This window comes from Arxiozyma heterogenica, assembly GCF_036370985.1.
Source record: "Arxiozyma heterogenica strain weizmannii chromosome Unknown scaffold_15, whole genome shotgun sequence".
Lineage (NCBI taxonomy): Eukaryota > Fungi > Ascomycota > Saccharomycetes > Saccharomycetales > Saccharomycetaceae > Arxiozyma > Arxiozyma heterogenica.
In genome coordinates, this window is record NW_027042668.1 from 541,164 (window position 1) to 558,467 (window position 17,304).

General features: G+C 31.9%; 8 protein-coding genes across 8 annotated transcripts; 5 read left to right on the top strand and 3 right to left on the bottom strand.

Moving 5' to 3' along the window:
* Positions 1-607: 607 nt before the first annotated feature.
* PPT2 (holo-[acyl-carrier-protein] synthase) lies at positions 608-1,081 on the top strand (the record flags this gene model as incomplete). The annotated part of the gene is made up of 1 exon (XM_064857728.1): positions 608-1,081. One exon carries the CDS (start codon positions 608-610, stop codon positions 1,079-1,081), a length of 474 nt encoding a protein of 157 aa, XP_064715566.1.
* A 120-nt stretch (positions 1,082-1,201) lies between these two features.
* On the bottom strand, positions 1,202-2,152 carry ATG5 (Atg5p; the record flags this gene model as incomplete). Its single annotated transcript, XM_064857729.1, has 1 exon — positions 1,202-2,152. The coding sequence occupies one exon, from the start codon at positions 2,150-2,152 to the stop codon at positions 1,202-1,204; it is 951 nt and encodes a 316-aa protein (XP_064715567.1).
* Positions 2,153-2,677: 525 nt separating this feature from the next.
* On the top strand, positions 2,678-4,303 carry PWA37_001086 (uncharacterized protein; the record flags this gene model as incomplete). Its single annotated transcript, XM_064857730.1, has 1 exon — positions 2,678-4,303. The coding sequence occupies one exon, from the start codon at positions 2,678-2,680 to the stop codon at positions 4,301-4,303; it is 1,626 nt and encodes a 541-aa protein (XP_064715568.1).
* A 1,925-nt stretch (positions 4,304-6,228) lies between these two features.
* PWA37_001087 (non-specific serine/threonine protein kinase) lies at positions 6,229-7,374 on the bottom strand (the record flags this gene model as incomplete). The annotated part of the gene is made up of 1 exon (XM_064857731.1): positions 6,229-7,374. One exon carries the CDS (start codon positions 7,372-7,374, stop codon positions 6,229-6,231), a length of 1,146 nt encoding a protein of 381 aa, XP_064715569.1.
* A 585-nt stretch (positions 7,375-7,959) lies between these two features.
* On the top strand, positions 7,960-9,237 carry PRP46 (mRNA splicing protein PRP46; the record flags this gene model as incomplete). The annotated part of the gene is made up of 1 exon (XM_064857732.1): positions 7,960-9,237. The coding sequence occupies one exon, from the start codon at positions 7,960-7,962 to the stop codon at positions 9,235-9,237; it is 1,278 nt and encodes a 425-aa protein (XP_064715570.1).
* A 211-nt stretch (positions 9,238-9,448) lies between these two features.
* Positions 9,449-10,552, bottom strand: RRD2 (peptidylprolyl isomerase RRD2; the record flags this gene model as incomplete). The annotated part of the gene is made up of 1 exon (XM_064857733.1): positions 9,449-10,552. One exon carries the CDS (start codon positions 10,550-10,552, stop codon positions 9,449-9,451), a length of 1,104 nt encoding a protein of 367 aa, XP_064715571.1.
* Positions 10,553-11,263: 711 nt separating this feature from the next.
* On the top strand, positions 11,264-14,086 carry RAD53 (serine/threonine/tyrosine protein kinase RAD53; the record flags this gene model as incomplete). Its single annotated transcript, XM_064857734.1, has 1 exon — positions 11,264-14,086. One exon carries the CDS (start codon positions 11,264-11,266, stop codon positions 14,084-14,086), a length of 2,823 nt encoding a protein of 940 aa, XP_064715572.1.
* Positions 14,087-14,828: 742 nt separating this feature from the next.
* On the top strand, positions 14,829-16,091 carry PEP4 (proteinase A; the record flags this gene model as incomplete). Its single annotated transcript, XM_064857735.1, has 1 exon — positions 14,829-16,091. One exon carries the CDS (start codon positions 14,829-14,831, stop codon positions 16,089-16,091), a length of 1,263 nt encoding a protein of 420 aa, XP_064715573.1.
* Between the last annotated feature and the right edge of the window lie 1,213 nt (positions 16,092-17,304).

Genomic DNA, 17,304 nt, shown 5'->3' on the forward strand with positions numbered 1-17,304 from the left:
ATACTCCAAATATACCTTTCATACATAAATTACTATTTATAGATAGAGTTTATTATTAACTCTAAACTGAGATAATGATTATTTCTTTAGTGATCTAAGCAAAGGAAATTTATAAAATTTTTAATAAATAAAACTTTTTTTTATTATATATTCTGGGAAATATGAATCTGTACTCTTATTGTAGATAAGATGAAAGAAATCACTAAATAACACTGTTGGTGCAAATATCGTGAATTAATCAAAGGTACCAACATAATATTAGTAATAAAGAATTATAAGAGTAGTTATGTGAAATGATCAGTGGATTTTTCAATGAATTTAACTTGTGATCGTGAAATTTGTTGCAATTTTATTATTTATAATTTTTTATACTTAGTTGTTGATATTAATTAATAATACCATACTGTTTATATGTGCATACTATGTGATTTTGAACTTTTTATAAGATTGTGCTTGTTTCATAATAAATTACATCAAAAAAATACTGAAACAATTTCACACGGTATCTATGTGATAGTACTATAATTAGATGTATAGTTAGTAATATAATCAGGTCATTCTTACTCCACAACAAAAAAGCTATAAGTTTTAGATTTCTTCAATAATAATGATTAAAGGAATCGGTGTTGATATAGTACATATCCCTCGAATATTAGAGCTAATAAACAAATATTCAACTAAAAAGTCAACTCTTAATGCAATTGCAAGGAAAGTTATGTGTTCTCGTGAGAGAGAAAAGTTTCAAAACTTAATGAGAAATTTGGATGTCCATTGTGAAGTACAAAAACAACAATGCGTTACATATATGGCTGGTATTTGGGCTACTAAGGAGGCATTATATAAATCTATGACCCATTTCATTCCACCACATGATATGCTGCCAGCACAAATGATTTACACTAAGTTATTTTATAAGTCGAATAATCAAATCACAGGAGCACCTCAAGTTCAAATTGTAAATCCATTGACTACTGAGTGTCAACTGCTGTATGAAAAATATTTAAAAGATACTAACATTTTGCTGTCTATTTCACATGATGGCGAATATTTGATTGCATATACTTCAATATGTGCTTCTTAATAATATATTAATGAAGTTTCAAATAGATACGTGTATATGAATATGTAGATAGATCTATAATATATTTACGTATTTGCGTAAATGCTTTGATTCAAAAGGGAAAGGGTAATGTTATAATATTCAATTATATGCAATTATTATGTGAAGAAAACCGTCTATGCTTAATAAAGATGTGTATAGTGTATAAATAGATTCGTCTAGCTGGAGTATAATACCTTGTGCTAATAATACAGCATTGAAATTTCCATTCTTATCAAATAAATCTGGGAATTCTTTTGATACTGGGTCCTTTAGTGTTATATCTTCAAGTCCATCATAACTATCATTTGAGGTATTAAATTTTAGAACAGGTTGGATAGGACCCATAAATTCATTATTTATAGAGTTTACCATATGAAATTGAATAGGAACCATTCTAAATCCTAGTATTGTTGAAGGGATTATACTCTTGGAAATTTTTTGAAATTGTATACTATTTCTACTCTTTACTGAATTCCAAAATGCAACTGTATCATTTCTACTCAAAGACATTAGTAACTTAGAAGAACCTGTCATGATGAAACACGCTTGCTTCCACCTATGCATCCAGTAAGATTCTACTTGTTTTTCCCCATCAATCAATGGAATTACACCACTAGATATTTCTTCATTTGTTTTATTTGAATCTATATAATGTAATGTAATAGGCCATACATTAATTATATTATTTGTAAACTTGGCATAATTTTTAGAGTCTCTAGATATTATTACTGATGCCATTGTTATATCAAACATGACACCAATAGGCAAAAACCATGGTAATACTTTATTTTCAAAGGTGAACCAGCAACGAGAAGACATATGATCAATATCATCAGACACTAAATATAATTGTAAGTACTTGAGAATTTGTGTTAAATACATAGGTAAGTATGCTTCTCTAGGCAATCTCAAATTTAAATATGGCTTATCTGACACATGGTAATTAGAGTTCTGAGAAGAACTATGTTGTTTACTAATTAATATTGAGTTGTGCAGGTATATCTGAACATTGATTTTACCTTCCCAGAGCAAGTCACGCACAGTGTTCATAAAAAATCTACGAAATTCTAATTCACTTGCAATTTCTCTTTGATATATATTTTATTCTGTTCGTCTTGGGGTAGAGTTCTAACTTGCTTGCTTCTAACGTCTATTTTTAATAAACGCTCTATCGATTAGTGAGGCTATCAATTTTGAAATACTATCTATTTGAACGCCTGAACTTCTTTATAGTAAAAAAAGCATAAGCAAATCACTTCCTGATATTTTGATCAGTCTGTATCTATTTCTACAAGTCTCTGCTATTAGTTTCTACATATCAACAAGACAAAGAAGAAATCACATTTAATGTAAGACATCCTACCGTTTTATCAATTAGTATTATATTTCTTTTGTAAAAGCCAAATTTGTAGTTTGTTTTTCCCTTTTCATGTTAAAAATTGACCCAATTACACAGAAAGAGATCAAAAATCATGTTCAATTTCTATAAGGACTAAGACAGATAGTCATCTATTAATGAAAGCATAAAGCATTGTTTATCCGCTCGTTAAACACTGTCCAATACTTACTTTTTGTATGATGTTACAAGTGGTGAAAAAATGTCATAAAATTGATAGTAAATGGTTGTGGCAAACTGATCAAAATGAGGAGACATTTGATATTTTTAATATTCCAAAGAAAACACATTTAGTGTTTGGTATATTTGTGCTTGATATGTTCATTAAGGACATAGGACCTGTCTTACAATCTTTATACCATAAACTGTGCGAACTGTTAAAAGATTGGAATACTTTTTATCCTTGGACTGAATATAACGGTGTATCTTTAAGATTAGATAATTTTCGAAATATTAAATACATTTTTGGAGACCTTTGCGTTGAAGATAATCTTCAAAACGAAGAGACATTAATAGTTTCTCTTCTCAGGAAATTTTCTAAAGAAGCTGGCGACCAAGTATTTATTAAAATAGTAGATACAGATGGTGATTTTTTATTAGCTAGTTGTCATGATATCATACCTGGAAATTATGAATATCCTGTGGGTAATAATCGATTATGGTTACGAAATGGTAATTTTATCATTATTCCAGACTCAATTATACCAAATAAAGGCCTTGATCCACAAATATGTCTGGATACATTATTATTCACGCCTTTTAAATGTATTAACGTTGATGATATTTCAAAAAAATTGGATAAACTGTATCCAGTAAATGATTTTCCTACAAAGGAACTCTCTGAATTGGGATTTTTATCGTTGCAATTACCCGAAAATAAAACTGCAGAGATATTAAAATCAAATCCTCGAATAATCAACTATTTGATTAAGAATCTTTTTACTATGAGTGCAAATGAAAATGAAAATATCCATGTTAACTATGTGGAAAATTTGGAATATAATCAGAATGTTACTAAATTCCTTATTTCTAAAAACCATTTCAATCTTCTTCTTCTTTACCTACAGGTCAATAATGCAGAAGTGGAACAATTTGATATTGCAAAAGTATGTGCTCTATATTTGTTAAAGTGTTTACGTCATCTTGTTGATTCTGGAGATATTGAGGTGGATAATTTGGGGAACAAATCATCAGCATCAATGACTGAACCAAAGTGGAATCAAGCACTTTTTTACGGAACCTATAAGTTCCCTGACTTTGATTACAAACAAAAATATGAAGTTGAAGCAGGAGTAGAACCGAACGAGAAACTAATGGAATTATTTACACAATTCTTTAATGAAAAGGAAAATGGCAATAGCTTCCACAGAAACTTTGACAAAAATGATGAATTTGATTTAGAAATTGCTTCAGATGGTACAACTGATGATGAAAACGAGAAAGCAGTTGAGTACCTTTCTGAAGAAAATTCAGGTATCAATGAAGATGACTTTTTTGAATTCTTTTTAAAAGAAGCTTTAAATATGAAAGATAGTGATCTTGAACAGTTTATAAAAGAGGATACGCCCGACCTTGATATTATGGATGCACAAGGCTATGGAGACGATAGTAATGAGACTGGAACAGGATCTGAAACTGAGTATTTTCATAGGGAAATAGAAGATATTTTACAGCATTTACACTCTGAAGAAAATACTATGAAAGCATTTGAAAATATGTTTAATTCGTTAACTATCGATGGAGTTGCTAGTGGGCCATTTGAATATATGTTAAGACATTTAGCAAACAGTTTTGATAAGAATTGATAATGCACATTTCATACCAATTAAATTTATCTTTGCGGGTTCATTATTGTATTACAATATTTCAAATAATATATATGGACAAAAAATTATATATTTATTGTTAAGTAAAACAGTAGTATCCTTGTATGCAGGTTTAAAAAAGTAACTTTATATGAATCGAGCTTAATCTCTTGATACATCAAAGTCCTCCTCTGAAAAATTATCTTCTAAATCGGCAGCATGAACAGAATCATTATCTTCATGCTCGTTACCACTGACTCCTTTGCCACCTTGACAATGGACAAAATACTTTGAGTCTGTTATAGAACCATCAGACCATTCAGTATCTGATGGTAAGATATTTGCAGACACATGATTTGGAAATTTAGAGCTTTTTGCCAAGTTGAAGCCGGGGAAAGCATTATCTGACCCTGGATACGACCCACTAGCAATTGTATTTATAATTGCTGGTTTTTTAGAACCTATATGTCTTGCAGAAATAGTATCCTCCTCTAAACCCTCATTATTTGACTCGTCCTCATTATTTTTATCACTACAAGTTTCAGTTTTGTCCTCAAAGGTGTCAGACATTTTAGGAGAAATATCATTATGGCTTTCTCTAAAATATGAGAATGGTGATACTGTTGGCACGGCCCCAGGAGTTGTTTCATCGCCTCCTGAAGACGAAATATATTCTTCCTCCTTAATAACACTCTCAGTATCATGAGAATTACCTTTTAAAAAAACTGACTTTCGCGTCCTTCCTCTTCTTTGAAATGCATTTCTTCTTGAGGTATTATAGTTCCTTTGTATAGACCATGGTTGTTGGGCTAACCCGAACCTAGGCAAGACAGAATCTTTTGTAGAATTGGCACAATATGTACTTCTCTTATCGGCAATTATTGGCATGGAAGCAGTCGTAATATCATAAAATGAATCAGTCTTCGAACTCCGTTCAGATGTACTAGAAGTTTCTGATCTGATACTAACATTTCTTCCAATAAAACGACTTTGTGTTTTTCCTGTAGAATTTATTTTATCAGCAGAATGTCCATTTGCACTATTAGATAAAGAATATAAAGAAACCCCATTATTAGATGGATTAGAATAAAGCAGGCCCTTAGAGGAATCTGTGACAGTTCGTTGAAAAATTGACATTGTGCCATCAGTGGAATAATCGGATGTGTACGTCTCATTGGAAAGCTGTGATATACTAGACAACGGTCTAGAAGGTAATTTAGCTAAGGATGATTTTTTATTGCTGAAAGACGGTGACGAGGTCAATATATCAAAGTCTGCATCATTATAATTATTGTTATTGTTATTATGGTTATTATTATCAGAGCCATGTCCTGATATATTTGAGGATACTGTAGATTTAAATCTCTTAACTTCAGGTTCCTTAATATATATTCTATCTGAATAATGCTCATTCTGTTGTTTGTTGTTAATGGTTAAATTGGCTATGTTATTACCCAAATTACCAGGGACTTTGTTAACTTTCTTATTTGGTGATATCTTGCTTTTAATAGACTCTACACTATTTTTGACAGATGCTGAATCACCCAAAATATGGGTGGCAGGTGAGTTAGTTGGTATATGACCATTGATGGAACGATTGTTGGTGTCGTATTTTCTATTCTTGAAAAAGTCTGACATTCTCTTAAATATATTTTTTCTCTTAAGTAAGGTATCATTTTCTCTTGTAGTTTTTGTAATAAGAGTGGATGAAATACTTCTTTCAGGGGTAGTAATTAATTGTTTTTCTGGATTCATAGTAGGTTCAGATAATTTTCTGCCAGATAGCTGTTGAGTTATTGACATTCCTGTATCTACTTTTTTGGTAATAATTTTTCCAATAGATGCCACTTTAGTTACTTCCAATGATGTTTTAAATATACTATCATCATGTGAATTAACTGTATCCCCGCCGGATAGTGATGTTTCTAGAACTCTTTTAACAGACAAAACTGATCGGCTTCTCTTTGGATAGCTACGTTTTTCATGTTTTTTTCTTTGGCTAGTAATAAAAACCATAATCCAGATAACGAATCACATTTCTTTTTAAAGACAGAGTGTTTAATTGCTTGAGTGTCATATCCTAATCTCTTTAACCTTTTCAATAACTTTTTTTCTAATTTTGTATTAAAATTATTAGAACCCTTCCTTTGTTTGGATATTATTTTGTCAGTTTTTTCTAGTATTAATGCCCCATATGGTTGAAGAAAATCATGTAGTAATATTTCTTTTACACTAGGTCTTTGTACAGGATCTTTAGATAATAACTTCATTAGTAAATCTTTACAGTTCACACTCATTAGATTATCATCAAAAACTGGATCCTCATTAATAATTTTCCATTTAGTTTTTGTCTCATCATCTTCATCAAATGGCATAACACCACATACCATAGTATATAAAATAACTCCCAAAGCCCATATATCAATCTTAAATCCATCATAATTTTTTCTTTCAGTTAATTCAGGTGCCATATAGACAGTAGTACCACATATTGTTTCTAAAGTAGTCTTCTGAATAGATTCTCTAGTAAATCCAAAATCTGTCAATTTTGCATTTCCATTCTTATCTAACAGTATATTCTCTAATTTAAGATCCCTATGTACACAATTTAAAGAATGTGCATAATATACTGCTCCCACAATTTGAGTAAATAATTTAGTACATTCACCATTGGGTATCCTTTTCAATTTTAATAAATGATCATATAATTCCTTGTTTGGGCAATATTCCAAAACCATCCAGACTTTAGTCTCTGTCACAATAATTTCATATAATTTAGTAATATGAGGATATGTGAATTGTCTATGATAAAAGACTTCTCGCACTATATTCGGATCATTTTTAGAACTGGTTTTAATCACAACCTTTTGATGTGTAGGTTTATGTAATGCTAAATATACTTTCCCAAAACTGCCTTCCCCAATTTGTTCTAGGATTTTGTAATTTCCAACCTCGGTTAATTCTGTTGTAGAAAATTCACTGTATAGTTTATTATACGAAGAAATTATGACAGCTTTTATATTGTTTTGTTCAGTTCTAGTTTGGGAGCTAATAGTCATCACACAATTCATTAAATTAATAAATCAAAAAGTTATATATCTGTAAAAATATGGAAAAAGAGATAATAAAATAAACCAATAAAAAGTTTGATGATATCAAAGTATATTTTAGACTTGTCAAGGATAATAATTCACAACTTTCATTAATATCTATCCTTCCTTTCCTCTTGCATTAATGGTAAAACTAATTAATTTTTTGCGACTGTATTGAGTTTGAACAACTAAAAATAAAACTTAAAGCAGATATTTTACTGATATTCTAAAGTAATATACAATATTTATAAATAATATTTCTTCTTTATATAGAGGTGGGTGTTCTTATTGATGAATCAGATTTCTATTTTAACAAAGCACATGAAAGAGCAATTTCAAATTCTTCAATAAATTATTTTTTTTGCTAATTTTTGATTGTTTCTACTAACATATTCAACATTGAAGTGATAGAAAAATGTTCAAACCAGCAAAACTATGAGAGAGTGAGAGCAGCTAGAAATTCTCTAGGAATTTAGAATCAAGTGGACTCAGTGATTGGGGTATAGTCAATTATTAAGAAAACAATTTTGGTATTTTATCATTTAAAGAAACAATAGTATCTACATGACAGACGATAATTCAGATAATGTTGCATTACAAGATGTAGATGATTATTATTCGAGGTTAAGATGGGATAGTCAATTCCATTATATGGCCAAATTACCTACACATTTACAAGAATCGATTGATAAAAAATTATCCACGAGTTTTCAGTGGGACCAATCATCGTTAGCAAATACTGATAGCGTAATAATATATCAGAAATCAAAAAATCTTAAGAAATCCTTTGTAGTGGATCAAAATAAGATAGACAATCCATTAGAAAGATATGAGACATTAATGTCACAAAAACCGCAATGGCATCATCCGTGGAAACTGGCAAAGATAATAAATGGACATTTAGGTTGGGTACGATGTATAGCTATGGAACCTATTCAAAATGAATGGTTTGTCACAGGGAGTAACGATACCACTTTAAAAGTTTGGGATTTAGGTACTGGACATTTGAAATTAACACTTAGTGGACATGTTATGGCGGTAAGAGATGTTTGTGTATCTAAAAGACATCCCTATATGTTTTCTGCAAGTGATGATAAATTGGTTAAATGTTGGGATTTAGAGAAAAATTCAGCTATTAGAGATTATTATGGGCATTTATCTGGGGTTCATACTGTTGATATACATCCAACAGTGGATTTAATTGCTACTGCAGGTAGGGATAGTGTAGTTAAATTATGGGATATTAGATCAAGGAAGGCTGTTGTGACGTTAGTTGGACATAAGGCACCAGTACAAAAAGTTAAATGTTTACCTGTAGATCCACAAGTGATTAGTTGTTCCAATGATGCAACTATAAGGTTATGGGATATTGTAGCAGGCAAGACTATGAAAGTTATCACACATCATAAGAAAACAGTGAGATCGATAGCTACTCATCCCACAGAATTTTCAATGGTGTCTGCATGTACTAATGATGTAAGGTCATGGAAATTACCCGAAGGTGATCTTTTAACTAACTTTTTATCAGAATCTGTAGGAATTATTAATACATTATCAGTTAATGAAGATAATGTTTTGTTCGCTGGTGGAGATAATGGAGTATTATCTTTCTTTGATTATAGATCAGGACATTTATATCAATCTATACATACAGTTAAAATGACAGGTTCTTTAGATAGTGAAAAAGGAATTTTAACCAGTTGTTTCGATCAAACAGGATTAAGGTTGATAACTGGTGAGGTAGATAAGAGTATTAAGATATGGAAACAAGATGAAGAGGCAACACCTGAGACACATCCAGGTATACCATGGAACCCAATTTTGGCATCACAACGATTTTAACAAATGTAGGAGGATTAGGGGGATATAAAGAATTAATTATATAAGAAGCATGTCATTAGATAGATTCTTTAAGGATATATATAGAGACTGGAAAGGAATGTATAAAAATTTTATTGCATAATGATACTGTATAAATGTGTATAATCAAATCAACCAGAGAAGGGTACAGGAGGATAATGTCTTAGATATTTAACCTTAAAACAGGGGGATATTAGTCAAACGGTAAAGGTTTGGGCTGTTGATGGTGATGATTTTTATTATTATTCATTTGTGTAGCGGCAATTGCACTTGGTATTTTGATCCCGCAACAATCACCCCAGCCAGTATGCAGATGGTTAGAATGTAATTTTGTTTCAATTTCATTATTATCATTCAAATTAAAATCAGATTGTTGAATTGAAGGTGTTACACCTTCGGGGCATGGTAAAAATTTGCTAAAGTAAAAATGTTGCATGATAGGTAACTTATTCAGTACTTCGGCTATATACATTTTAACCATTCCTTCTGCTACTTTACTCCATTGTTTAACACCACTGATATCATCTAGCATTGGGGAATGCCATCTTAATGATGCAGTAGTCTTAACAGAGTTGATGAATGCAATACAACCAAAATATAGATATCGGTCAGCAAACATCTCCACAATTTCATCGTTATGTATGGATTTAGGTTTAAGGTGTTTGTGTGTTGATAATTGAAATGCACCAAACAGAAACGGTAGGAAATGATAATCGTCAAGGCCCCACACACCATGAGATCCTGCAGGTTCCAACCAGTATTTACGCTCAAGAGTCCTCATTATCTTTAAATATTCAACAAAGACCTTTAATACTAAATTAGTCGAGTCTGTTCTCTTTATGTTGAATTGTTTATAATAGGCCAGACCATAGAGAAAACATATAAAGTTTAATTCATGGCCTGATCCATAGTCTATTCTTCTTTTATCACCCCACGATTGTGTAAGATATGTAGATAATTGATTTACTTGTTTGTCTGTTAATTGATGGAAACTTTCCTTTATTAGTTGTGAAGAATGAGTTTCAATATCATGAAAAAAGTCTCTAAATTCAATTTTGCCAAACCTTGAAGTATTAGCATCTGCAATCACTGGGTATTTGTCAATAATTTGGTTAATTTTTTGTAATAATGACATTAAAGAATTTATTGAGTCGGAGATAGGTAGTTCATAATCTGTGTTTTCATGTCCTCTGACACTCTCTGCCAAAGTCTCTATAAAGTTGATTAGTTGAGATCTGGTCTCAGATGATTCCCACAGTTTTATATCATCTTCCGTTAACAGACGTTTTTCTGGCATGTTTAACAATCTCTAATTATTTTCTGTTAATTACTTTTAAACAGCTAATTGCTTTCTTTTCTTTTCTTAGCTTCTTTCACTCTTTTAAATAACGAAGTCTTAACTGATACTATTCCACAATGCACAGGTTTATTCTTTTCATCTGATATTCAAGACAATTTCACAAACACTTAGGTTAAATTTAAAGCAGAGTGTTTAAGAATGGTGGTATATTTATCTGTAAAGGGGTTGAAACAAGTTGTGTATAACTAATTGAGAAACTACGTAAAGGATCAAATACATAAAGATTGAATATGTGAAATATTTCCAGAACGCGTAAATATCCAAAAGTGGCAAAAAAAAATTTCATTTAGACCTTCTTTTGATGTTTTCGAAACTCCTAACGCGTTTGGAATCATAAAAGAATAGAAGAACAAGATGGGATGAGTGGATGTTCAGATCAGTGTGTTAATCACACTGATAGAGCATTTGAATGGTTGGTAAGTCACTAGTCCGTATCTTTGTTTTTTTGGAAAAGCGTTAAGAATATTAAATTATCCATTGTTTGGAAGTGGCAATATTGTTCTATCAACTCATAGAATAATATATTACTTACCACATTCTAAAGTAAAAGTTACAGCTAAGGTCACTCAAGAATTGTTGTTCTTTATTGTTTTTTCTTCTTCTTCTTTTTAGCTGATATACTGGTAATCATATATAGATAGGTAGACTATGAATGAAACACAGCCGACCCAGTTAGCTACACAAGCTACACAGAGGTACCTTGTAGAGAAATTCACACAAGAACATTTAAATGAAAACATAGTATTTAGAGTTATTTGTACGACAGGACAGATACCAATACGAGATTTTGAAGTTGATCCATTGACGGTACTGACGCAGCGGGAACCTATCAAAAGAAAATGGACGTTTGGCAGAAACATAGAATGCGAGTATCATTTAGGTAATATTACTAGGTTATCTAATAGACATTTCATGATTATGTTGGGGGAAGACGGGAATCTTTTATTGAAAGATATTTCTACAAATGGGACTTGGTTGAATGGTCAACAGATCGAAAAAAATACAAACCAATTGTTATCGCAGGGGGACGAGATATCGGTTGGTGTTGGTGTCACTGGAGATGTTGTATCTTTAGTCATATTCATTAATGACCGTTTTAAACAAAAGTTGGAGCAATTAAAACTTCATGGTGCTGCACAACTAACTGATGGTAACAATAAAATTAGTAAAAACATTAACAAGAATAGTAAGAAACAAGATAAAGAGGAAATTTGTAGGAATAAGAATGGTATAAATGACAATAAACTAGTTAAAAATGGTGGGAGACCTCTTACTTCTAATGGAGATGCATCCTCGGTATTAAGACAACTTGTGACGTCCCAAGTATCAATATATGATAAATATTTTATTCAAGATGAAGTGGTTGGACAAGGTGCGTTTGCAGTGGTGAAAAAAGCTGTTGAAAGGACCACTGGGAAGACATATGCAGTGAAAATCATAAATCGAAGGAAAGTGATGGGTAATTTCGACGGTGTAGCAAGAGAATTAGAAGTATTGCAAAAATTGAATCATCCAAGGATAGTTCGATTGAAAGGGTTTTTTGAGGATGCAGAGAATTATTATATGCTAATGGATTTTGTATCAGGTGGTGATTTAATGGATTTTGTAGCTGCACATGGGGCAGTTGGTGAAGATGCAGGTAGAGAGATTACAAGACAGATCTTGGAAGCTGTCAAATATATACATTCGATGGGCATTAGTCATAGAGATTTAAAGCCCGATAATATTTTAATTGAACAAGACGATCCTGTATTGGTTAAACTAACAGATTTCGGGTTAGCTAAAGTTCAAGGAAATGGAACTTTTATGAAAACATTTTGTGGGACTTTAGCATACGTCGCACCTGAGGTAATCGATGGGAGATATACAGATAGTAAGAAAAATCAGGATTCAAATAAAAGGAACAACAATATTAATAACGATGATGGTGATAATGATGATGATGATGATAGTGGCACTGGTGAACCCAGAGAACATAATGAATATTCATCTCTAGTGGACATGTGGTCGATGGGATGTTTGGTGTATGTCATATTGACAGGACATTTACCATTCAGTGGTAGTACTCCACAGCAGTTATACAAACAGATTGGGCGTGGATCATATCATGAGGGACCGTTAAAAGATTGTCGTATATCAGATGTGGCAAGAGATTTCATTGATTGTCTATTACAAGTGAATCCAGGCAACAGACTGACTGCAGAGAAGGCATTAGAACATAATTGGATCAAGATGGGACAGATTGATAGTTATAGTTATGATAATGAATATGATTCTCCGGGGTCTTCTATGAGTGATGTGTCTAATAGAGTTGAGGGTAGAAGTTCTGTGAAGTCTTCTCAAGTGTCATTAATGGAGTCGCTTGCCCAACAGTCTATTTTACAAAATTATGATGAGAAGGATTATGAATTAATGAAAAAGAAAAAAGAATTAAAATTGCAACAAATTGAATTAGATAAAATCATGGAAAAGAAAGGGTTTAAAGTACCTACTCAGCCACCAATAAGGTTTACACAGCAACAGCAACAGCACCAAGTTCAATCGCAGTCGCAGTCACAATCACAGATAAATAGTGGTAAAGAGGTGAAACAGAGAAGGATAGATGAACAACAGTTGAGAATACAATCTCAAAGAAGAACAGAGAATGCAGGTAAGTTTTTAACACTACAGCCACTATTGAAAAGTAATGAAAAGAGGAAACTAGTAATAAAGCAAGGTATTAACATATTTTTTATTGGAAGATCAGAAGATTGTACATTCCAAATACCAGATTCTAGATTATCTAGAGTGCATTGTTTTATCTTAAAGAAAAGGCACCCGATAGGGAAAAGTATATATGAATCGCCAGCACAAGGGTTGGATGATTTGTGGTTTTGTCATTCGGGAAGTAATGTGAGTTATATAAATGATCAGAAGCTAGCAGCTGGAGAAAAGGTTTTGTTGCACGATGGAGATGAAATCAAGATAATATATGATCCAGCAGAAGATTATATGATTGGGTATAAAGTAGAAATCAATGATTGGACAGGTCTATTTAATGATGGTGCATCAGGTGGATTACAGGATAGAATGATAGTTCAACAAACAAAAGATGAATTGGAATTAGTTAAGAAAGTTCATGGGATGAGGAGAAGAGGAGGATGTAAGACAGCAGCAGCAACGTCGTCGTCGTCATCATCATCGCATACTTCAAGAAAGACAACTAAGAAATATCTACAAACCAATAAGAATCAAGATTCATTATTGACAGGTTATACGGGTAATACAGATATGCTTTCATCATATTCTAGCTCATCAGTAACACCATCAATAGTACAAAATAGAAATGAGGATGAAGATAACAATGTGGAAAAGGATGGAGGACCTAGATCACAGGAAAGAGATTCTGACATGCGTAAAGTAAAACGTGCTAAATTAGACAATACAACAATAATGTCATCAGCTCCATTTATAGGGGAAGAAATGTTTTAGAATGGGAAATTCATTCATCAAATATTCATTTACTTTTGTTGTTGTTTTTTTGAATTTTCAATGGACAAATAAACAGATATATAGATATATATGGCACTAATAGTGGTTTGGAATGGATTGGAAAAGTGAGGCAGTAAATCAGTCATATAAACACATATACAATTTTATATAGACCCATACTGCTCTATAATGACTTTCCTTCCTGTGTATTTTGATTTACGCTCTATTTTCCATTTATTTTTTTTTTTAATTTTATTTTTTTGAGTGGGGGAGAATAGGGGACAGATAAAAAAAGGTTGGGTGTGTGGGTGTGTATGGCCGGAGTGTGTCTATTGTCACAGAAAACGTCTTGAACAATAGAGATGATAAAAGGGAGAGACTGTTTTTTTTGTTCTCCTGCTCTCTTCACGATTGTTTTTTTGTATTGTCTTGGTGTGGTTGCAAGAAAAAGAAAAGAGAAAGATGAAAAAAAAAACAACTTAACCGCACACAACCGAAACAACACAAAGTGAGAAACCCTTGTTCTGTTGGACGGGACAAACTTGTATATATAGGCGTAGTTTATTTTATTTCAAATTTTTTTTCTGTTCTTTCCTTTTGATTTCGCATTTCTTTGTTTGGTTTGTACATTTGAGCATTAGAGATGTCATAGATAAAGGAGATAATATACGTATATATACCTGTCAAATTTATTTAATAAATTTGTTTGTTTAAGAAGAAAAAGAAAAAATTAGGAAGAAGAATGAAATTGCCATACCTTCTATCACTGGCTATAGTGATACTTGGAGATCCAGTATCTCAAGTTGATGCCAAAGTCCATTCCGCTGTTTTAAAAAAACAACCAATTGAAGAAAATGCACAAAATATCCCCATGTATAGACAGATTCAACAACTAGGAGAAAAATATTTGAATACTTTTGAGAAGTTTTACCCGGATATTAGATTCCCCAAGGAAAAACGTTCCTTCATCCATAACGACATCAACCCAATCATAGAAAATTCCTTTTCTGCAGAGTCAGATCATGATATCCCACTTTTTAATTATATGAATGCACAATATTATACAGAAATCACTATTGGTACTCCACCACAGCCTTTTAAAGTCATTCTGGATACCGGCTCCTCAAATCTTTGGGTTCCAAATGTAGAGTGTGGTTCTTTGGCCTGTTTCCTGCATTCTAAGTATGATCACAGTTCTTCCTCCACTTATAAGGAAAATGGTACTAAGTTTTCTATTCAATATGGATCCGGTTCTTTAGACGGGTATATATCTCAAGACACCGTACAATTAGGCGATCTAACCATACCAAAACAGGATTTTGCTGAAGCTACAAGTGAGCCTGGTTTGGCCTTTGCCTTCGGTAAATTTGATGGTATCCTTGGTTTAGCTTATGACACCATATCTGTTAATAAAGTTGTTCCTCCATTTTATAATGCCATCCAAGAAGGTTTACTAGATGAACCTAAGTTTGCATTTTATTTGAATGATAAAGATGACTCTAAACATGAGACTGGTGTAGCCACTTTTGGTGGGATCGATGAAACCAAATTTGAAGGTGAAATCACTTGGTTACCTGTTCGTCGTAAAGCTTATTGGGAAGTTAAATTCGAGGGTATCGCTCTAGGTGATGAATATGCTGAATTGGAATCGCATGGTGCTGCTATCGACACAGGTACTTCTTTGATCACTTTACCTTCTGGTTTGGCAGAAATCATCAATTCTGAGATCGGTGCAAAGAAAGGTTGGTCTGGCCAGTACACCTTAAATTGTGACACTAGATCCAATTTACCAGATCTCACTTTTAATTTCAATGGTCATAATTTCACCATCAGTCCATTCGATTACACTTTAGAAGTCTCTGGTTCTTGTATCTCTGCTATCACACCAATGGATTTCCCTGAACCTATAGGTCCATTGGCTATTATTGGTGATGCTTTCTTACGTAAGTATTATTCTATTTATGATTTGGGTAACGATGCAGTTGGTTTAGCTAAATCTATTTGATCATGGTACTTTCTTTTTATGAACTCCTTTTTTTTAGTTCTACTCATTCTATCTTCTTTGTTATTTTCTCTTTCCTTCTCTCTTCCTTCTGCCTTTTAAATTCATTTCTAATGACTTATTGTTCTTCCATGTTTTTTTGGCGTTATGTCTTTCTTGTTGATTTATTTTTATCAAAAAAAAAAAGAAAAGAAAAGAAAAGAAAAGAAAAGAAATAAATGATCAGTTTAAAAGGGTACTTATATTCATATGTACTATATATATATAGTTGCATAAGAATTTTTCATTTGTATCTTGATATTTGATTATTGAATTTTTATTTATTTTTCTTGTTTTGTTGTTTTCTTCTGTGTGTGGACTATTTTCTTTTTTTGATTTTATTTTTTACATAGTTTTGGTAGATTCATCACAAAACTTTAAATCAATTAAAAATGAATCATCAAAAAATTAAATATTGACATATTACATGACAAAACAATAGAATGAACACTCCACTCTGAGCGTTTGCTATAAGAAAAATAAGCAATCTTCTTAAATAACTCAATAGTTACCCTGTAACACCACTTTAGTACTTTTTACCCAATCCATTCCCAGGATTTACATATACCTACATATATATATATATATTAGCTATCATTTTTGAAAATACTATTATTAAATACCATCTATAACTGACCTAGCAGGTTGAAAAAGCCTATACTTATCAAACAAATAAATACAGTACCAAATTATGGTTTTCATCAATACATCACGATCTTTACTTCTCTATGTACTTTTCCTATGTTTCTCTATTCTTTACTTGTATTGGTTAAATATTTTTAAAACCCTCTAATAAATAAACCAAAATCTATTAGAATTATTATTACCCGCATTTTTACCCAAAATGATCTTTTTTTTTCCATTTTATGAATTTTTTTTTAATTTTGCACACAATTTGATAAAAAAAAAATACAGTTATATAAATAGGCCTGTCAGAATCAAAACCAAAACTTATAATGATGCGTTTAGAAACTTTTGTATCCTTTTTGCGGTGCCCATATTTTGATATCTTGGTTCCTTCCTTCCTCTTTTTTACTTCTATTTTGCAAAAGAACCGATACATATTTATACCGCCCCCTATTCACTGTGCCATCTTTACTTTTTTTGTTAATTTGTTAGATGATCAGAGGGGAAAAGGAGGCCAGAGCAGATGTCATCGTAGTATGATTAGTTGTAA